The sequence below is a fragment of the Periplaneta americana genome, chromosome 16 (genome assembly GCF_040183065.1).
Source record: "Periplaneta americana isolate PAMFEO1 chromosome 16, P.americana_PAMFEO1_priV1, whole genome shotgun sequence".
NCBI lineage: Eukaryota > Metazoa > Arthropoda > Insecta > Blattodea > Blattidae > Periplaneta > Periplaneta americana.
The window spans coordinates 130182286-130206425 of NC_091132.1; the positions used below are offsets into that span (position 1 = coordinate 130182286).

At 34.6% G+C, this 24140-nt stretch overlaps 2 protein-coding genes and 1 non-coding gene across 4 annotated transcripts in view; 1 reads left to right on the plus strand and 2 right to left on the minus strand.

Annotated features, from left to right (window-relative positions):
• LOC138691223 (neurotrimin-like) overlaps positions 1-24140 on the minus strand; it is a 1545609-nt gene that overhangs the window by 535248 nt on the left and 986221 nt on the right. The window lies entirely within an intron of this gene.
• On the plus strand, positions 8108-10817 carry LOC138691219 (piggyBac transposable element-derived protein 4-like). The gene is made up of 2 exons (XM_069813016.1): positions 8108-8354; positions 8445-10817. The coding sequence occupies exon 2, from the start codon at positions 8454-8456 to the stop codon at positions 9576-9578; it is 1125 nt and encodes a 374-aa protein (XP_069669117.1). The 5' UTR covers positions 8108-8354; positions 8445-8453; the 3' UTR covers positions 9579-10817.
• TRNAD-GUC (transfer RNA aspartic acid (anticodon GUC)) lies at positions 23797-23868 on the minus strand. The gene has a single exon. It is a non-coding gene; the product is annotated as a tRNA-Asp (tRNA).

The window sequence follows — 24140 nt, forward strand, 5'->3', positions numbered from 1 at the left end:
GAAAACTGTGAATGAATGAATTCATGGCGAGAGAGCCCACGAACGGCTAGGGGCGACCAGCTGACTGTTGACATCACGGCAACGAACAACTGGGACAGGAGGTATCACGTGGTTAGCACGATGATCCCCTCCCAGCCGTTATAGATTGTTTTCGAAAGGGGATTTCGCAAGATGCAATGTGTCACGATGATACGTCTACTGCTTTTACTTAATCCTAGCAATACCAACAGGGGGGGGGGGGTCCTCTAAGGTCCACAGGTTTAGTTTTTCATTATTAACTCATTAAGTATTTCGAATCAAATTTTAAAAAAAAGTTAGTGTTAGTTGGACCGTAAACTGACAAACTGAAATATTTTAAAATTATTTTCATAAAAAAATAATTAAAAGAAATTGAAAACTATAGTCGTGACGCTGTTATTCCCGGCGTGACTCCTCTTTTCTTACGTCTTAGGAAGTAAAGGCTCTATAAAGTCTAGGTAGGTAGTATCATTCGCCATTTTTGTTCTTTCGTTGCCGAGCTACCATACGAGGAATCTATTTGCCACACCATTAAATATTATCATGTCGTAGCTCCTATGATAATAAATCAAACGCACTGTAATTGAGCAAATAATTGAGTGGCAATTAACTTCTTCGTTTGCTTTCTGCGAACGCCAACGAAAGAGCCAAAATGGCGGGCGATTATATTAAGTATTTATCGAGCCTTAAGAAATGAATAACGCCTTCATTAGCGAATCACAAGACGCACACGTTTAAATGTAGCCGACCTGCAACGCGATTGGCTGCCGGAAATTACAGCGACGGGACTATAGTTATGGGCCTTGGAGGCCCCCCGCCCCGTTGGTAAAAGAAAGGGTCGGAAAATTGAAGTTTATTTTATTTATATCTTATTTTCAATTATTGTTTGAACATTTGAAATAGATATTTCTCTTCAACAATGGTATTAACAGCTGTCGGGTTTTTATTACAATTTCCTGCTTGTTATGAAAACTTGTCTTTCTCATTTTTTCTGCTCATAGACATAGTCAGATAGTTATGTCGGCGTGTGCAATTCGTGACAACTCCATGGAGAAGATAGTCAATGATGTCTTAGACCAGCGATCATTAGCACAGTGCACCCTAGGGCTAGCGTCTCTTACCCGCGGATATTCCGATGCACTCCTTACCTATTACCCATTTCAGCGAGTGCTGACGACCACTGTCTTAGACGAATCAGGTACAGAAACAAGTGAAGTTGAGGACAACATCGAAGAAGTTGGATTGTCTGATTCTGAAGTTGAAAATGAGGATAAACACAATGTGTCAGTTAGTGGAGAAATATATACCTCAAAATCTAGACGTGTATATGGTACACAACCTCCAGCACGATCCTCACGCCAACTGTGCAGAATATTTGAATAATTTGAAGGGATAAATTGTTCCGGGGCCGGGTATCGAACCAGGGATCTTCGGCTAAGCGCACCAATGCTCTACCGACTGAGCTACCCAGGACGGTTTGTCAGTCGACTTTGTGGATATGAAGGGAAAAATTGAGTCCATGTCTGGTAGATTAGTCCTACGTATCCTAGAGCATACCGCATGCTAACAGACTGAAGTACTGTATGTATAATAAGATGGAGTGAAAATATGAACAGGATACCAGGAACATGTTAAAAATACATGTTAAAAGGCTCTGTTTAATTTTGGTCCCCTGCTGTTTCATTTTGAAGCGTCACAGAAACCTCAATTTATAAGGAAATTGATAATAATCACAAACTCTTAGATATGACATAATCTATACTAATAATAAATCTGTAGCCGAAATTTTTCTGGTAATTTTCGATTTTCCAAAAATAATTGGTCCTAACATATCCTATACAATTAACCACCCTGAAACCGAAAATCGCTTTTTTGAAATTTTTGTTTGTATGTCTGTCTGTCTGTCTGTCTCTCTGTCTGTCTGTTTGTCTGTCTGTCTGTCTGTTACCTTTTCACGCGATAATGGCTGAACGGATTTCGATGAAAATTGGAATATAAATTAAGTTCGTTGTGACTTAGATTTCAGGCTATATGGCATTCAAAATAGGTACATTATTTAAAAGGGCGTTATAAGGGGGCCTGAATTAAATAAATCGAAATATCTCGCTTATTATTGATTTTTGTGAAAAATGTTACATAACAAACGTTTCTTTAAAAATAATTTCCGATAATTTTTATTCCTTGAAAAATTTTGATAGAACTCATATTTAATGAGATAAATGACTTTTAAAATTAAAATAACTGCCATCTAAGGCCGTGTAATGAATTAAAAAACAAATGACTTCGTCTATAAAGGGCCTTGGACAGCAACAATCGAAAGCTATGAAAGATAGCCTACAGAGAATGTTTCTGTGTTTGTATGAAGTAATAGGCTATCGGAAGCTAAATTAACCGATTTGTATAATTAATTATTAATTCACCATTGGAAAGTGTAGTTTCTCTAGATGGACATAATGCTATAATGTTATTACAGTTACTTCTGAGTGAATCGAGGACAGGTAAGATTAAAATAGCTTCTTATGCACAGAAAACTTGATAGGCTATTCTGTACATTCGTTTCCTGTATTTCCTAAAATAATTTTTATGACCAAATGAGTGGTCTCTGGATCAAAATGATCGCATTTTAATTATGCAAATACAATTTAAATTAAGTAACATAATAAACGATTTATCCTTACATCGAACACGAATTTTCCCTGGATCAAATGTCCTATTTTAATATGTAATTACTTTATATTTATTTCTAACGGGTGCAGCGGAGTGCACGGGTACGGCTAGTTATTAATATAATAATATTAATGAAAATTCATTCTTCTTAAGTTGCAGGGTATTTAAATCAGAATATATCTAATATTAACACACGAAATCTGATCTTCCACCCTGTATTCGCAATGCCAGAGGGGCTGAACCCATCACAATTACCTAGGCTATCTACCATGACGTAATGAAATATTATCTATGGATCAAAAATGAATTAAAATCTGACTTCAAATCAAAGAATAAACTGTTGGGGAGATTTCAGTAAGAGTTTCTATCAAAACTAAGGAAATCTAGGTAAACACATAAATTCCGAAAGTCAGTCATACTAGAATATTACAACTGATTCGTACTTACCATGATCAATACACAAACGTAATGAAGCCTTGTAAGAAACGACATTGTGACGACAACTCAAATTACAACATTTGTTAAATTCAAAGAAGAAGCAAACAAACTATTTGATACATGTAGTTGCAAATGCAAAAAAATTGTTTTTACTGTAGGCCTAACTGTGATAAAGACCGCCGTGTTCCAAAACAAGAAAGAATGTTTCACTAGAGCAAAGAACATAAAAGCTGACGAGAGATCTTCAAGATGCCATCGTCACCACTATTATAAAATTTTCTGTAGCGTTATTTCGTCAGCATCTTTATGGCGTACATTCAATTTAAATTATACTTGGTTCTATTTTTTTTCTTATGTCTTAATCACTTCTGTCTGAAACCTGTTTATATAATTTTTCATTTTAAATTTTATTGTGAGCTATTCTGTGTCGTAGGGCAAACCCAAAATATGGGGGTCAGACCAATTATATATATAAGGATGATAATTAGATCTGTTGAATTAGTTACCACTCAGAAAGAAATGAAAAAGAAAATAAGAATACATTCCAGCTACAAAAAATAAATGGGCCCAAATGGAATTTTTGTCATATTTTCCTGTGGATCCCTAAAAAAATACTGTATACTGCAACCCCAATTTAGACTCTTACAGAAATTCATTAGGTACATAATGAAAAACAAAATAATAGAACAAATTTACAAAGAGATAAAAAAATATGTAATTTTAAGAAACTTCAAAGCCTTCGGGGCACCTCAAAAATTAAATGTAGAAACTCCATGTTTTTCACATTCCTAAGTTAAGTGAAAATACAGATTTTTGCAACTATTACATTTAGAAAACAGACAAAAAAACAATTCCATGTATAGATTCACTCCACCCTAACGTATAAGCTTACTCCTCACCCTAAATTTAAATCAAGTATATAACTAATTTAGAATTAATATTAAGATGACTGTTTCGTTTATAAGACGTCATTACATTTTCGACCAATGAAGTGTAATGAAATTTTGAATTCCAACCAATCACAGTCACACTTTGCGATAAGGGGGGCAGAGAAGGTCTGACGGCCTTATCTCCACCAGGTTAAATAAATTACTAAATAACAAATACTAAATAATTTTTGCAGCTAGATTTATCGCTATCAACTCATCGCATGGTCGTTCTTTTGTTTAGTCGTTATCGCCAACTTTTTTTCCGGAAATTGATGGTCATGAATACATTAAGATGCAGCTACACGGTTAAACTTTTCTTTCAACTTCAAAGCAATGAATGCAAGATTGATAATTAATATTAATTAATATATTTACGCAGTGAAGACGACGTTCAAAACGGCGTACCATGTAGACACAAAATCTTCATGCATCTTAATTGAACGTACCTTTTAAACTTGATTCTTTCAATATCCTTTCCAGATTGCACGCATACGCGATTGGAATATTGAACTGTGTAGATGCAGTTTTAGTTCCATTACACACTACAGCAAGAATGCGTTTGCCGAGCTATAAATATGCTTTCGTGTAGCACTGATGGTAACGGTCGAAATATGGCACAACTGACATTGGTCATGCTCCCGCAGGAGCGAGACTTAACCTATAATTGTAGCCTATAAATTTTGTGAACGAAATTAAACAATTAATAGAAAGTCAGATGTTCAAATTTATGTAACATCATCGCATATCAAACCAAAACATCTACATCTTCATCTTCTAATTCCATGTATATTGTAGGCTATCTGAAAAAAATTACATTCCTTCATTCAGATTAAATTTGATAACTGCGTTTTCAACAATTCTTCATTTAATTAATGTATTAATCAGGTTACTGTAATTATATTATAAAATTGTATATTAAACTGTGATTTCAGCAGGTAATGAAAATGTATTTATGTTATAATAATAAGAGAAAAGTGCAGTACATGTAATTAACATTGTTAAACCTGTATTTCGCTTTTCGCAATTAGCATTAGGTATTGAATAATAACATCGAATTTCTTTATTGCCGTAATCGATATTCATCTATTTCAACTTCACAATATCTGAATAGGTTAAGTTCTGGTAAATATACAATTATTACTATTTTGTGATTGAATTTTAGGGATATATTATTTACATTTTTATTTTATTCACGAAATAGTCCTAATAAATGTCACTCGAGGTCTGAGATTTCCCAGATAAATCTCAGACCTCTCGTGACATCGCTACAGATAATTATAGCTTAAAGAAAGGAAGTTTCTGACGTTATAAGAAATGTATCTATGTCTATATTTTTTTTAAATTCTGCTTTCCCTGAAAGAAGCTTGTATGTTAACTTATAGCATTGAAATCTTCTCGATATAAGTCTCTTTGCAGAGCAGTGAAGGGATAAAAAAAAGCTCGGCTTTCTGGAAGAATGTGATGGACAAGAACAAGGGAATGAAATACGAAGCGTTAGGAAAAAAAAGTAAGGGGGAAGAAGAGGGAATGAGGAATTTGGTATTGGATTCCTCGGCAGCTAATATCGGCACATTCACAGCAGGTAGTCCCGATTGCTGAGAGAAGAGCCCCCGCCTGGCAGAATCCCGAAGATCGCACTGAGGCACGCAATTTGAGACAATGGATCTTCTTAATCTCGGTTCACATAAATTCCGTCCACGTGTATCGACTGCCATGCTATTTATATAACAACATGCTGCTCGGATCTACACTCGAAGGCGGATTCAGAAATATGATTTATTGCGGTGCTAATTGCATTCTTACGTCTCTTACACAAATAGTATTTTAAAATCAGAAAACAAGAACATAAAAAATTACAACAGCGATAATTTATGTACGAAACTTACGTGAAAACAGATTCATGCCGCCAAGTGTATAGGAATTTGCAGAGAAATTTCCCGATATTCGACTTCCAAATAGAGGTACAGTTCGAAATCTTGACATCAGATCAGCCGTGGCGAGAACGTGACTCGCGAGACACTGTGGCTCGCAGTGATAGCTGTGCATTTCGCTTGCTTCTAACCTCCGCCAACCCTTACCCTCTCACTCACTGGAATCAAACTCCGTTCCATTTGTATTTGTCTCTGACCTGCGAGTGGCATAGGCCTATGTCTCTCTCGAAACCATGTACGAAAGTTCCAAGTAGGATGGGAGGACGCATTTTTTTGCTGTCAATATGATGAGAATATTAAATGTATGATTTGTTCACAAGTATTACGAGGAAAACGGTTGTGTGACATAAAACGGCAATATTCTACATGTTACTCACCAAACATTAAAAGGTTGTGTTATTATCATCATCATCATCATCATCTCTGTACGTCGACCCTTTTTCAGCAGATGTACGAATAATGCGGTTAGCTATTCAATTTGAACTCACTGATTTACTATGTGATGTCAAATGAAAGCTAGATTTAAGGACTTGACAAATTTTAAACTTTCAAATCTTTGCCAAAAAATTAATTATCCGAAGCTTCGTTCTTTCGCTTGCTCTGTTGAAGCCATGTTCGCTACAACTTACGTTTGTGAAAAATTATTTTCAACAATGAAAATAGTAAAAACCAAATTTAGATCACGACAGACAGACAAATACCTTCGTGATCAACTACGACTGGCAGTAAGTGACATAATTTCTGATTTTGAAACTTTGTCACAGAGAAATTCTGAAGACAGTTAATTTTAGGTTGTGATATTGTTCATTTATTGTTCATTTCTTTCTTCGTTACACGTACTAAACATTAGTTTGTAGCCTTGTACAGTATAAATTTATATTTAAGTGCTTGACGTAAGGAAAATGAAAATCCGTTAATAAGTCAGACAGTTGCTTCACTTCCCCTTCGGGTGTAAGCCTCCTTCCATAGGTGCTATGCACGTTGCATGTTACACAGTGGCTCGGCGCACGATTACATTTTTGCCACCGCTGCATTAGATTAAGAGAAATGTGATCGTTGAACTCTAAATTTCGTAGGCCAAAAAAAGGGTTCTAACAGAAGTAAAACTTGATGATATTGGTGCATCACTTGAACGTTCTCCTAATAAATATTTCCGTCGTGTTTCACAAGAAGTAGGCATATCAAAATCTTCAGTCCATACGTCTACTAATCTTTCAAAATTGAAACCTTGCAGAGTTGCAGTAGTCCAAGAATTACGGCCGCATGACAACGAAAATAGAGTGAATTTCTGTAATTGGGCTTCACAAAACATTGTTGACGGTATTGTTGATCCACGTTTAATAATTTTCTCTGACCAGGCATGGTTTCATTTACGTGCTTATGTAGGTTTTCACAATAGATTCTGGTGAACAGAAAATCCGCGATTAACCTACGAAGAGATGAAACGATTTGTGTGTGGTATGCCTTAACAGCAAATTAAGTAGTAGGACCGATATTTTTTTAAGATATTGTAAATTTAGAGAGGTATCGTATGCAAATAAGACAGGTTTTTGAACAATTATTTGATAATGAGAGACAACAGGCATATTTTCAACAAGATTCTGCTACAGCCCATGCCGGTACTGTAGGTGCTTCTTTGGGGGCTATAAGGAAAGTTTTTGATGGCAGAATTATTTCTACAGTGTTATGGCCCGCAAGTTCCCCAGGAATTACCGCGTGCGATTATTATTTGAGGGAAAGCTTAAAAAATTGAGTCTATACATATAACCCACACACCATCAGTGAACTTAAAGACAATTTGCGATCAGAAATTAGGAGGATAACGAAAGGAGAACTTTTACGTGTGAATTTAAATTTCATAAAAAATTTACTTTATTTATAGGAAATATAGCCTGAGTTTACTATTGTTGCTGAAACGCACAGAACTCCGAGAGGTTGCGAAGGATGGGTCTATCTTAATATCTGGATGAAATGTCAACAGTAATGTTTATTTTAGTTGATGGCCCATTTTAAATAATTAAATGCACGTGACTAACCGACAGCAGGAAGGCTGGATATTGCAAACAAGTCAGAAGAACAAAATATATATGTTGGAGTTCTTACTTACGGCTTTTAACCCTTCAGTACTCGCGTGGATTACAATAGTAATCCACTGATATTTAATCCTGTATTACGTCACCGCCTGCAGCACTGCGTAGCTGAGCGTCAATGCAATTTCTCGTCACAGTCTAAGTGAGGCATTACTGGTGTTTAGACGTATTTGTCGCAACGCTTTGGAAAGTTATACGGAGTTTTATCAAGTTATACGCAGTTTTTCCGAGTGGATTACCATTGTAATCCACGCGAGTACTGACGTCAGTTTCTTACTCAGGTAAGTGAAATAGTTTTTATATGGTTATGAGTGATGCAATGCAGGAACTTTATGAAAAAAGTGTGTGATATTGTTCCATCCTCTTTGTAGTTGGCTCCAATGGGCACGGAAAATACAAGCAATATTTGCAAGTGGCTAGATGAAGATCTGGATGTTGGCATTGAAAATGAAAGTGATGATGAAAGCAACAAAGAAGATCTTTTGAATGAAGTTCACGATTCTAATTCAGAACAAGACAATGAGGAGGAGGATGATGATTATGGTGATGGTGATGAAAGACTAATGTCTATAAATGATGGAAACTGCTATACGGGAAGAGACAACACTACAATTTGGCAGGAAGAACCAGTATCTCTACGAGGGAGAAGAAGAGCACAAAATATAGTGATTCATTTACCGGGCCCTAAAAGAGCTGCAAAAAATGCGCGGACACACACAGAGTGTTTTGACTGCTTTATTGATCAGACAATAATCAATGTAATAGTAAGGTGTACTAATATTTATATTGAAAAAGTGAAGCGTAATTACGGACGTGACAGAGATTGCAAATTAACAAATGACGTTGAAATTCGAGCACTCTTAGGTATTTTGTATCTTGCTGGTGCTTTGAAATCGGGAAGACTGAACGTAAGAGAACTATGGGATAAAAATGGCACAGGTATAGAGTCAATTTACCTGACTATGACCTACAATAGATTCCAATTTTTGTTACGATGTCTACGCTTTGATAACATTCATGACAGGCAGGAAAGGAAAGAAATTGATAAACTGGCTGCTGTACGTGAAGTGTTCGAGTTATTTGTTCAGAATTCACAAAGGTGCTACATTCCAAGCGAATATGTAACTACAGACGAGCAGTTGGTTGCATTCAGAGGACGATGTCCCATGAAAGTGTATATACCTACTAAACCAGCAAAATATGGGATCAAAATTTTTGCTATGGTGGATGTGAAAACATATTACACTCATAACTTGGAAATTTATGCTGGTATTCAACCAGATGGTCCATTTCACCAAAGTAACAGTGCACATGCAGTGGTGAAGAGGCTGGTTCATCCCATCAAAGGAACAGGAAGAAATGTGACCACCGATAACTGGTTCACGAGCATACCTCTGTGTTTAGATCTTCTAGAAAATGACAAAATTACACTTGTAGGAACCTTGAAAAAAAAACAAAAGAGAAATCCCTCCTCATTTCACAACTACTCAAGACAGGGAAGTTAACAGTACATTGTTTGGATTCAATGAAAACTGCACAATTATTTCGTATGTACCGAAGAAAAACAAAACAGTGTTAGCATTATCAACCATGCATTATGATAAGGCAATGGATGAGGAAACAGGAGGAAGCCAGAAGCCTGAAATAATATTTTTTTATAATAGAACTAAATGTGCTGTGGATGTCCTGGACCAGTTATGCTCAGCCTATGATGTAAGCAGAAATTCACGCCGCTGGCCTCTGACTATTTTCTTTGACATACTGAACATAGCAGGTGTCAATGCTCTTGTTGTTTATTCTGCAAACAAACAAAAAATTCTACGGAAAAACTTCCTAAAAACCCTTGCTCTGGACCTAATGAAGCCACTAATTTCCGAGCGTATCACCCAACAGACAATTCCAAGAGAAATAAAGAGAAGAGGAGAGCAACTGTTAGGCATTCCACAAACAGGTCAAGAAGAAGGAACACGGCCAGAAGGTATTGGTAGGTGCTACATGTGTGGTAGAACAAGAAACAAGAGCACAAGACAATCTTGTTCCCAGTGCTTGAAGAGAATTTGTCCTACTCATTCAGATGTAATTTGTTTGAACTGTGTAGAAGATATGCATAGGCCTACTCAGATAATTGAATCAGATGTAGATTAGACTCACGTGTGTAAAGTGTGAAATGCAAACATAAACATGAAAGTGCATCAATATCCTTCTTACAATACACAAAAACATCTGTAAAATATTATAAGTGAAGTGAGAATGATTGTTACATCCCTGAATTTTTTCATTGCTACACCCCTGAGTGAGGTATTCGGTTATCAAATATGACGTAAGTAAGGTCAGCAGTAGTGAACTTGCGTTTCCCGTGGGAGAGATTAAGAGAGATCAAGAGTTCAGATGACCTTCAAACATCGAGTGAGCAACAATGCTAGATAACCTACATAATTATGATAGTGAACTAACTCATAACTATGATGCAACAATAAATTATGACTCAAAGACACGACCAGTGTTGAAATATTATGCAAACATGTCACTTGAATGCAATTTGTGTACTATCCATTTCATTATTAATATTTATATTTAATACGTTCCGTTATGCGTACCATATCTATTCTTATTACTGTAATAACTGAAAACAATATATTTCTTAACATTTAAATCTAATTCCAATGTTTAAACATTGTCTGTAAACAAAAACAAATGTGGATTACCATTGTAATCCAGGTGAGTACTGGCGTTACGGAATTTAACGCGAGTAACGAAGGGTTAAGGAACCCGGAGGTTCATTGTCTTCTTCACATAAGCCCGCTATCGGTCCCTATCCTGCGCAAGATTAATCCAGTCTCTACAATCATATCCCAACTCCCTCAAATTCATTTATCCTCCCATCTACGTTTCGGCCTCCCCAAAGGTATTTTTCCGTCCGGCCTCCCAACTAACACTCTATTCATTTCTTGATTCGCACATACGTGCTACATGCCCTGCCCATCACAAACGTCTGGCTCAGAGTTAAATCTCTGGCTTGAACTCGGTCGAGTGTGTCACCCTCGAGTGAGATACGATCGGTCGTGATACGCTCGTAATAAATAGAAGCAGAGTACAAGGTCATCTCACCGACATGTCTTATCTTGTATGGAAGGCGACAGATAAGATACACATATGTTTTGCTCGCACGGTAAAAATAAGGCTTTATTTTCTGTGTTTATGACAAAAGTTTAATGGAACAGTCAATGGAACGTACCAAAACAGGAACATGATATTATAAATAAAATAGTATGAAAAACTTCGATAGGCTATACAGTTATTATTGCTAATTAATAATTATTCAATATTTGATTTACCACATATATAATATAATAGGTCCATACATAGTGTTCCGCCTATATACTGAGACAATGTAGAAACGTTTTACAAAATATTATTGATATACGATAGCAGTAGATTAATAACAATATTAATACAGAGATAACATCACGGAAAATATAATAAAACGAATAATCATGCTGCACAACTGTTACAAACGCAAAGATTCTTAGAGATTATTATTATTATTATTATTATTATTATTATTATTATTATTACTAGAAAACTTGATAAAGTTCTTGCATTATCGTGATTGTGTTCTCCGTTTATAATAATTACATTTACATCCAATAACATCTATCAGATGTGGCAAAAACAAAATCACTCCTGTGTGGGGGGGAAATATATATATATATATATATATATATATATATATATATATATATATTTGCCTACAACATTTATATTAGGTTTTAAAGCAAGTTTTGTAGTTGTACTCTGGAGAGATTAGTTAAACACTGCAAAGTTTTTAAATGATAAACATCTACGATGTTACTACACAGTTCATCACTGTAACAAGAACGAATGTCTAACGCTCGGCTTATACTGTTCGAGGATTTATCGCTCGTGACAATTTTACCCATCATGCCTGTGCGCTACCTATCGGATTATGCTATGAACTGCTTGGCGCTCGAGCGAAAACGTCCGATGCAGACCTCTGGCTCTGGATTTAATGTTTCTAATTATGTCAGGTGAAGAATACAATGCGTGCAGTTCTGCGTTGTGTAACTTTCTCCATTCTACCACAGTCTAGTATATATAGTCACGAAGCTTGAGTTGTGAGGGTGCTATGAACAATAGACTGTTCCGGTACTATTTCGCATGTCTGTAATGAGGCGATATTAGCGATCCTAGTGGTTAGCAACTATCTATGGATGCATATTTACTACGCATTGAGCTTCGTGACTGTATATACTAGAGTGTGGTTCTTACTGTAACTTATCCTTTTCAGTCCCAAATATTTTCCTAAATACCTTATTCTCAAACACCCTTAACCTCTGTTGTCTTGGAGTTCTAAGGGAAAAAAAATACATAAAAAATAAACTAAACCCTATAATTAAAATGGAAATAAATTTCGAGTAGGCTATAATAAGAGAATATAAATGAAATAGAATTGAATGTACTTATATGAAATGCTTGAATTAGAATACAACAAAAATGTTAAGAAAATATGAAAGCACGTTAAGAGAGAATATGTTGTTGCGTAACAGCTAAGCAAAGGAATATTGTAATGAACAAAATTACTCGTATATTCATAACAATATGATGCTAAATTAAGTTACTATTACTTCTCCATTACTTGAAAAGAAATGTTAATTTAATATTTTCCGACTAATACAGATTATATCGGAAATGAATTAACTAAATTGCAAATTACGAATTAAAGTAAATTAGATAATTATTATTTTTGTTTATAGTTGAGTGAAGTCCAAACCGTTCTCACTTCGCTTGATGAAATTAAATCTTTTGAGCAAAACGAATTAGCCACAATTTAAACTGTAAGCCTGCCACTGTGGACCACAAAATTCAATAGTGTTGGATCGTATACAATATCATGAGTTCTGAAAAAGATTCTCATTTGATGTACCATTCAAAAAATTAAGAGGACAAAATTAAGTTCCGTATGAAAGCTGCATCACATGAAATAATATAGAATTGACCGCACTTTAATGTAAATAATACGCTAAATATTCCATTATGCCGCCGCTAAACATGTCCATCAGTTTGTTCCAATCCACTCTGTCAAACGCCTTTTATAGGTCCACTTTACACTTTGTTATTCTTCTACATGTATCATTCGCCGAATGTTCGTAGTAGTCAAATTGCATCCCTTGTACCTTTTTCTTTTCTGAAGCAAAACTGCTCTTTTTCCAACTGTTCTTCCAATCTTAGAATATAAACGTCGATTCAGTATTCGCAGAAGAATCTTCGCCGAGTGCATATCAGCCTCACAGTCCTGAACTCCTTAAATTTCTTGGCATTATTTTTCTTCTGTATTGGCAGCAACACCGTCTCCGTAAAATCTTCGGGTCAGTCGCCTGTTCATACATTTCGTTGCATAATGACAGAATTTCCTCCTTGTCTTCACTCAAGCATTTCACTAATTCAATGGGGATTCCATCAACTCCTGTTGCTTTCTCATTATTCAATTCCCTAAGCGCTAGTTAAACTTCTTCTCTTAAAATGGAAAATCCTTTTTCGTCTTGTAATACGGTTGCTTCATCATCTATAGCTAACGTATCTGGACGATTTCCTGTCTCATATAACTCTTCTACATATTTCATTCATGTGTTTAGTATTCCTATTTTGTCTGCTATTTCATTTCATATTTCGTCTTCTATCAACCACATGGATTTTCTGTTCTTATTTATGAAGTCCAAACATTTGCCTTCGGTACATTAAATCATATCTTGCTTTTCTCTCTAGATCCTCTACTTCTTTACATTTCTCTTTCGTCTAGTCTTCCTTCGTCTAATCAGTTTCTCTTCTTAGTTCGTTGTTTAGTTTCCTGTAGTTTCTCCTATCTTCTTCCGTGTTCATGTTATTCCATTTTCTTCTTTCCTCCATCTTCTCCAACATTGTCCCTGTGATCTAAGGTTTCTTCGTTCTCACTCCTTCTCTGTATTCTATTGTTTCTTCTGCTGTTTTCTGTATATAGCTTTTTAGATGAGTCCAGTACTCAATACTATTCTCAGGTGTGGATTCTAATATAGCGGTTTTGTCTTAAAAATTTGCTTGGAATTTTCTTATTTCCTCTTTGTTCTACAGTTTTTCCATGTTAAATTTCTTCGACACCTGTCTTCCTCTTATTTTCTCAGACGAATACCTACTTCGCCTATCAGGAGAACATGATCTGAGTTAACATCCGATCTGGTAATACCTTTGCATTTTTTAAGCATTTTCGGAATTTTTCCTGTAGCATTATGTATTCTATATGATATTTGCTTTCGTGCCTTGGGCATATCATATATATTTTCATCGTTTATGTTGTTGGAATAATGTATTTTCAACAATCATTGAATTTCTTTCACAGATATTCACCAAGATTCTCCTCTGTCAATTCTCAATTAAAAAATTGCTGTCAACAGAGAAAATTTAAAGTTCAATTATTGTAATATCTGTGCTTTTCTCTTCTTCTTCTTTTTTACTTTTTACTCTGTTATTTAATAAAATGTCTTAACATTATGCGAAATGCCCCCTGAGCACGAGTATGTAACTTACCCTTTCTGGGGCTGCTAGAGTGTTTTATGTTAAAAAAATCAATATGTATCTTTGTTGTTATTATTAGTATTATTATTATTATTATTATTATTATTATTATTATTATTATTATATTCTTTCTTTTGTAACATTATTTATATCTTTGTTAATTATTCGTCTATCAATTCATCTGATGCAAGAAAAGTATTTGCATTCTACTTACTTTGTTCATTACTCATTCGATCTGTTTACCGAATGAAGTAACACAATTATTATTTTCGTTCTATTTATGTAAATACATTGCTCAAACATAAACCCTTGTTTCGTCCTATTAACATTTATTAGCACCCTATTAGTAGATTTTAGGTGTATAACACAACTATTACATCGCGTTTCTACTGGGTTACGCCACTGCACAGTTTTGGACTCGCATTGTAAACAATCAAACGGAATACGGCTGAACTTCCTGCTTCAGATTTGGAGTGAGTAAGTTGCTGCTTATGTTCGTTCCACCCCTTTTCCCCACGGCTCCACTATGGTTTTTTCAACAGTAATCTCACTAGACGTTTTGATTTATCTAGAGAAAATCAAAACTCGAGTGGGATTTAACTGACTATTACACGATAAGAAGAAAGTATATAAATATTAGAAGTAACGAAGTACTCCAATACAATAAAATATTGACTTACGAATATACAAAACTGTCTTCGAATTCGTACCATCTCAACATTCTAAATATTACGCTAATAGATGGCAGTAGTGTGTTACGAATAGCTGTTTTCTTAACAGTTGTGCAAAATATTGAATCTTCATTGAACTCTGTGGACGGTCACTAGTCAAGAAAGCTTTGTTGATTCAGTTTCATTTTTATTAAAACAGTTGCATTCCACTTCAATTATCTCGATCCCAGTAATCAACGTCACTTGACATGATTTTAAATAAATCTTAGTATTAAACAATCTCTGATACGTGACTATCCATAATATCATATAGCAGAAGCTATAACATAACCTAAATAATATAAACGAGTGTTAGAAAAGTTTTAATTAGGGATGATGAAATAAACAAGAAACATTTTAATTAACGATTATGAAATAAAAAATAAACATGAATAATTTTAAAAGAAACAATTATTGAAAGTACAATTTTTAAATTTGAATGTTTTAGTGGATAGTGCTTCAGTTGATGTTATATTGGACGTGTGCGTAAAAGAAGTGAACTCGTTGATGTACATGGTGTATCCCTCAACTTATTCAGGATTTCAGAATGGTGCTCTTCATATATGACCAGTGATCTTTATTAATTCTTGTTCTTGAATGCCAATGCCAGTCATATTTGAAAGTGCTGTGCATCGACTGGAGTGGTTTGTAATTTTCTGTTTTTTGACGTCCAGACCAGTGCAGTTTGAAATTTTGGTAAACAAAGAAACAAGTGCTAGGGTAGTGATAAAAATAAGAAAATGCTAGGGACGCGATAAAATTAAACAAATGCTAGGGACGCAATAAAATTGTGCGATAAGCAGCCATGATTGGTTGAAAGATGTCCTTTCGTACCGTTTTATTGTTCAAAAGTAGTATGACGTAGTAAAATTGTAACAATCAATGGAAAGTCTCAGGCCTGACCGGGATTCGAATTCGAACCGCCTGCGAAAGTTTGACTATTCAGCCACCGCAGAAGTAATGTATACCATGACTGACTTACAAAATTAAAATAAAGGAAATTGTGTTCTGCCATGATATATGAACTCAGAAACGTACATAACGCATAGAACTGAAGAAACGATGCTTTTTCTTTTTTAAACCAATAAAGTTTACTCAAACAAGGGAAAAAAACTGAACTGTATGCCATTTCTGTAAACGTAATACTCAACTAGCATGTAATACATCTTTAATTGCTCTTTCATCCCCTACCAATACCAGCACATATGCCAGCAGTGTTTTCTCAGTGGAACATCTGGGAAATGGAATGTGAAAAATGTTGGGTAGTTTCCAACAATACGGTTCTAGTGTGGCCGGTAATGGGATTTTCTGACCCGTGCGAAGAAGTGAGGGAACGATAGAGCATAAAACACTTTATTTAAATTTTTACGACACGTTTTTATATTGGTCATAAAGTGTCGCAGATATAAGAAATAAGATACAAATTGCACAAGTATTTATGTTTATCACATAAGAGAATTACTGATTACAACTTAATGCTAATGAATACCAGTATAATATAGTGTCATAAACTGACACATATTTTCTCATCACAAGTTCTGGACTAAAAAATTAAACGATCCACTCTATTATCTGCAAAACCTTCTCAAATAACCCACAAGCGCAATCTTTCAGATTGGTTTCTTTTGCGCAGCCCAATCGTGCATTTCAGAAGTGTTCTGCTATTTGATTTCCTGGCAAAGTATATCTGTAATTTCGGTATTTATTCCAAGGTATCTGTTCGTCCTAAATTATAATAATGCTATACAATTCTGACAGATGCTTATCTTACCTTGCTATTATTTCAACCAATATGTTTGAGCGTAAGGCCTAAATTGTTTGCTCTAAGTACAGTATAATGAAAATAGAAATTTCGTCAGAGATTACTTTCAATGTAGTGTAATCTTGTATAAATTTCGACATTGATACGCCTTTAAATTCGGTGCAGTAGCAGTAGCAGTAGCAATAGTAGTAGGTTTATTTTTCCTGACAGAGTTAATGCCATAAGACCTTCTCTTCCACTGAACCAGATTTGAATCATATATATGAAGTACATAAACAAAGCAAGACAACACGTAAGTAGACACCTAAGAGATTACATAAAATAGACAATAATTGCATATATAGTAAAGAATCAATAGGGATATCCATTCCCGAACTAGCACCAACAGATAGGGCGGTGTACTTTGAGGGATGCGCTTTGCGTGTGCATTTGTTTTCCAATATATAAACATTGAGGATTTACGTAATACATTAGTCTATTAAATACTCTTAAAAACAACTCAAAATGACAAATTTTTGTTGTGTTCCTATATGTAAAAACCAGGGAAAGCTTTTTGTCTTCAATCAAGTCCCGAAAAATTCTAAATATATGCTTTCGATCTCAAAAAAGTATAACTAATTAAATTGCGCCCATTAAACAAAAAGAACTACTTCAAATAAGGAATTGCTGGCAACAGTTTCATTTTGGAAGAGTGCAAAGAAGAAAATGTTAATAAAAACTTATACAACCTCGATGCTATGTTAGCTTAAATTGTATACAGTACTTGTAGGAATTCCCGACGTTTACGACTGCATTTTACAATGGAACGATACTTAGCCTACAGTAAACTTTCGATGAAATGGATGTTTATTATCTAGGACGATCCCCAGTAAAAAATATACAAGTCTATAAATAATACAGTTTATGTAACTATTGAAACCATGCTTTAACTTCAAATTTTCAAAATAATCATACATAGTATTCTAAACTGCATGTCCTTAACCTACAAAACACACGAATAATCGTGATACTACTGCGATCATATTGTATCATCCTATTAAAAATTGCATTTGATCTTTCTGAGAGAAACAAGTAAGAGAATTGAAGGCCGATAGTCCTTTTCCTATAAAAAAAAAAGATATTGGTGGCTTCATATCCTGTTTATTGCGTACGGTACCTACTTACAATACTTATGGGTAAAGAGGCAATATTCACCTTCGAAAAAGATCCTTCTTTTTTTATTCGTGCATCTCGTTCTCAAAGTTCTTACTTAGGTTCATGAACAGATACACATCATGTACAGCATGATCCGCCCAAGTGGTATACAACTAGAAAATGGGTCACAGTTCTGCCATCTGTCCGTAAAATGCGGAACCCGCATCACGCAAGTGAAAGTGGGTAAGCATTGGATACACACACACATACACATTCAATTTACTCGTATCTATATTCTGCATACTGCAGATTTCCCCATCCATCTCTTAAGGGGAATAGCTCAGTATTATACAAGTTTACGCTATTATTTATTGTAAATTAAATTAGATTATGAGGTAAGAAAATACTGAATTATATTAAATTATACTAGGATACACAAAATAATATAAATAGGCTGTAATTTTGACACTCATAGAAAAACAACAAACGGGAGAACGTAATGAACTATAGCATATGACATATTATAGCCCTGTGTCGCATGGAACGTTCCTGCCATCTAACGGTAAAACTTCGCATAATATATCCCTATTACATTAGATAATACAAGGGGAATATACCGAGTGTATCTGTTGCTTCTATTTTTCGGAATGTAGGAAACACTGAATTTTATAGAATGACATTGAAATTCAGGTGACCTTCGTATAGTGAAATGTCTCTGCACACAAGCCAGACGCTTTATCCCTACTCTACTGATGACTTTGATAAACAAGACTTACAAGTGATTACGCACTCCGGCTTTAGGAGCAAAGATTCATATTTACGGCCCTGCCTGTCAATGGGCGAAACTATATGACTTCGAAAGTAATAGGGGCAAGAGTTACATCCGGCATACAACTTCTAAGATACAGAAAGTGCTCGAGATAAACTCGACGTTTACATATACCAATAATAGATTCATAGGATACATTATGAGAATATAAATATTTTGGATGCCATCTGAGAAAGTAGACCGACACATTTTCAGGTAATTTTTGTTGCTCCTGTAATTATTCCTAAACTACATAACATATGCCAATGAAGTAAACTGTCAACAACAAAGGATAAAATATGTAAGCTACGTGACCTTGAGTTGGCGAGGGTGACGTTATCTAGCGATGCGCGGGAGGGAATTTGAAGCACGAATTGGCGAGTCGCGCGGCAGTCGAAGCAGTGTAACTCGAGAATGCAAAGCGATAGAACGTTGACAGTGGTGTCAAATGATTTGTAATGATCCAGGGTACGATCTCAATTGAGCAACAATCAGCAGTCGACAAGATTAATTGGAAAAATTCGCGAGTGAATTTGAGTGAAGAGAGAAAATTCACAAATTCGAGACATATGCAGCGCGAACGGGTAGTGAATGATAGCACGATCGTTACTGTAGCAACCGACATGTTTACTCTCAATGCATACAAGACGGCTACTCGCAGGAGTGCCAGCACAGTGAAGATGTACAAGGTTTTCAGGGTATATGTCACTGTAACGTTTACTTCAATAGCAATTTATTCTATTAGCGACGAATTCAGGCATAAAACTTGCGACTGTGTCCCCGATACAGTCTATCGGGATTTTTATAATACGCTTCAATTCACTCCCAGCAATTGATAGCTAAATGTTAAATACAAATATTGTTAATAAAATCTCAAGAGTATGTTCAGAAATATAATTGAATGGAAGATAATTTATTTTGTAATATAGAATCTGGGAAAATGACTTATGTCTATTATAAGTTTATATTGGTAGGATTAGACCCGAATTTTGTAAAAAAAATAATATTTAGGATGTCTTGGAATACCTTAAGCATAGATGCCAGTTAGGAATGATAATTTATTTTACAATATAGAATATGGGAAAATGACTTATTTCTATTATAAGTTTATATTGGTAGGATTAGAGCAGAATTTTGTAAAAAAAAATATTTAGGATGTCTTGGAATACCTTAGGCATAGATGCCAGTTAGGAAATGAATATGATTAGTAGCACTGGAACTATTTTAGTAAGGAAAATCAAATATTTGAGTTATATTACAGAGACAGGATATTGATAAAAAAAAATAACTTTTTTGAGCTCGACGAAAACGAAATCGAATTGGTTAAAAGAATTAGAATATACTCTATTAACAGATTGGGTAGATCTCAATTGAGCATAGCAAAAAAATTGAGGAAATTAATATAACTTCAGTATTCAGAATCATAGGCCTATAGAATAGGAGCAACGAAATAGCTAGACCAGAACTTTACAGTGATTTAATTAAGTTATGGTCCTTATTTTATTAAAGGGATATAAGCATTTTATGGGGACAAGAATAAGATACAAAGTTAACTCCAAGAATGAATTGATTGCTTTAGCATGGTGGCGGTTAGGAATATGAAAGTTAAGATACAGAAAGAGATACAATGGGAAAGGTATTTCTCCCTTCTGCAGCCAGAAAGAAGGGCTGCATTAATTTTTATACCCAGAATTCGAAACTTAGGAACATTATTTATATGGGAGAAAATTCTGAAGCTATGAAATGGAACAGCGCATCAGAAATTATACAGATATTGTAAGCGAAAATAACTAAAAAAATAGCTAATTTGAGATTGGAAGAGAAAGTCAAGTAATATCTTTGCATTGATATCGGTTTTCGTGTTATAGTAAATGACTATAATCATCGCATTTCGAACTGGCGGATCAAGATCAAGCAATGGACTGAATTGGACACGTGTGCTTACTCCATTCCTGGACCATTATTTTCAACTAAAGTCAACTGGCACAGCCGGGATTACCAGAGCTTCAGTTCACAGTTTAGTTGTGACTCGTGCGTGGTTTTTTACGTTTGTATGTGACCTTGATCCGCCAGTTCGAAATGCGCCGATTACATAGTGAGGGTCACATAAGAACAGTTCCTAAACAGCAAATATTACCGTCTTGTCAGCGTTGCCAACTGTTACCAGATATCACACGATTCTACGTACTAAATGATTTATTTACTTACCGTACATTATGTTGGAAGGTTATCTATACTAATAATAAATCTGTAGCCGAAATTTTTCTGGTAATTTTCGATTTTCCAAAAATAATTGGTCCTAACATATATAATTAACCACCCTGAAACCGAAAATCGCTTTCTTGAAAATTTTGTTTCTATGTCTGTCTGTCTGTATGTTTGTTAACTTTTCACGCGATAATGGCTGAACGGATTTCGATGAAAATTGGAATGTAAATTAAGTTCGTTGTAACTTAGATTTTAGGCTATATGGCATTCAAAATACATTAATTAAAAGGGGGGGGGTTATAAGGGGGCCTGAATCAAATAAATCGAAATATCTCGCTTATTATTGATTTTTGTGAAAAATATTACATCACAAAAGTTTCTTTAAAACTAATTTTCGATAAGTTTTATTCCTTGAAAAATTTTTATAGGACTGATATTTAATGAGATAAATGAGTTTTAAAATTAAAATAACTGCCATTTAAGGCCGTGTAATGAATTAAAAACAAATGACTTCGTCTATAAGGGGCCTTGTACAGCAACAATCCAAAGCTATGAAAGATTAGCCTACAGAGAGTGTTTCTGTGCTTGTATGAAGTAATATCGGAAGCTAAATTAACCGATTTGTATAATTAATTATTATTTCACCATTGGAAAGTGTAGTTTCTCTAGATGGACATAATGCTATAATGTTATTACAGTAACTTCTGATATAATATAATATAATATAATATAATATAATATAATATAATATAATATAATATAATATAACATAATATAATATAATATAGTATAATATAATATAATATAATATAATATAATATAATATAATATAATATAATATAATATAATATTTAAGGGTTCAGAACCATAGTGGGCCAAGCGCCATTTACTGAATACGGAGAAAACAAGAGTTAAAATTAAGTTATTACCATAATTCAATGGAAACCTATAACAAGTAAAATAAAATATACACATTAAATCTAAATGATGTCAATCTTCATTAAGCTATGGTTGCATGTAATAAAAATTATGAAACATGTTAAAGGAATTGTCATTGCACCAAATGAGTGTCTCTGGACCAAAATGATCGCATTTTAATTATTTGGATGCAATTTAAATTAAGTAACATATTAAACGATTTATCCTTCTATCAAACACGAATGTTCCCTGGATCAAATATCCTATTTTAATTATGTAATTACTTTATATTTATTTCTAACGATTGCAGCGGAGCGCACGGGTCCGGCTAGTTCTAAATAATTCAATAATTTGTAACATATTTTCATAGGCAAACTATACGAGAACGGGATCAAATGTCAAGTCTAGCAATATGAAATTCATTTGTTTGACTTAACAATTGACTCACGAGACCTAACCTAAATATGTATTTTGTCTGACCACATGAAATTATTAGTAGGCCTACTAACTCCGAAAACTTACTTGACTATAGTCTTAAATTATAGCCACAACGAACACATAAAATAACTATTATGTATTAATATTAATACTGATATTAATTAATTATTAGTATGTTCAAATTTCTCTAGCTTCCAGTAACCCGGCTCAGAAATCTAGTACAATTTTAATTTCATGGAACTCCAGTACCGAGAAATATTATCGATATTTGTCTGAGCTGCCAACATACCAGTTACAAAATCGCTACCATTCGTTGTATTTGTCAGTATCGAAATTCGAAACGAAGTTGGCAAAAGAAAATTCAACCTGCAAACTAGAAAATCACCACATCCACTAGCATAAGTTATGTAGTAATGGGGGAAAAATGATTAGGTTTCACCCTTAGGATATGAAGTAAGCTGACCCGGACTATAGTTACAATAACGTGAAATATTTTATATTTTATAGAGATTACAAGGGTCGGCTGGTATGAAGAGTTTTAATTATTGTTTATTTTTAAAATGGATTTTATTGTAAGAGTTAGGGAGAGTATTTACGAAACAGGAATATAAAAGGCCAGCCATTAACTAGTTGCATAGAGCTATATATTTGTTTCATGAGTAGTGCCAGGATTAATTTATATTTTATATAAGTTTATACGAAATTAAACTCTGGGATATGCAGTCAAATTTGAAGGAAGTAAATTGAGGTATTTAAGAGCAAGGTGTGAATATAATGATATTGGTAAAATTCAATCACAGATTTTAGAGGAATTGAAAGCATTCATCAAGAACAATACGTAACTGTAAAAAAAAAAAAAAGCAACAATACCTGTTTAATTAATTCTATTGAAGTGTGAATGTTTCGGACTAGAGAACAGAAAATGTAGACAGTGAAATTAAATAATGAAACAATTTGAAAACGAATTAAAGAAAATTTGGTTCTGTATTTATAGAAGAATAAAAAGATAAAGTTCATTATTTCAAAGTCAACCGCACGCTCTTTCCGTTCGATTCCATTCTTCCTGTTAACTCCTATAAATATAATTCTACTTACCAAATAATTGTAATGAAATGTAGGCCTATTAAAAAAATCACCCCATAATATGATGAAGGATTGGTGGAGCGGAGAAAAATTCTCTCCGGCACCGGGATTTGAACCCGGGTATTCAGCTGGACGTGCTGATGCTCTAACCACTGAGCCACACCGGATTCACATTCCAATGCCGGAATGAATCCTCTCAGTGCATGAGTGTTGGCCACTAGAAGGAACCTAAGAGGTGGTGGAGCTTAAACTGACAGGATTCAATGAAAACCCGGGTTCAAATCCCGGTGCCGGAGGGAACTTTTCTCCGCTCCACCCATCCTTCATCATATGATGACGCAGAATTTCTGCATGGAAATATCATATGTACTTCGGTACATCGTAATAACACAGTTTAGTATATACAGTTGCGAAGCTTGGGATGAATTTTTGCATTTCT

Coding starts and splice junctions, on each gene's coding strand:
- LOC138691219 (XM_069813016.1), top strand. CDS start 8,454: ATGGGCACGGAAAATACAAGCAATATTTGCAAGTGGCTAGATGAAGAT.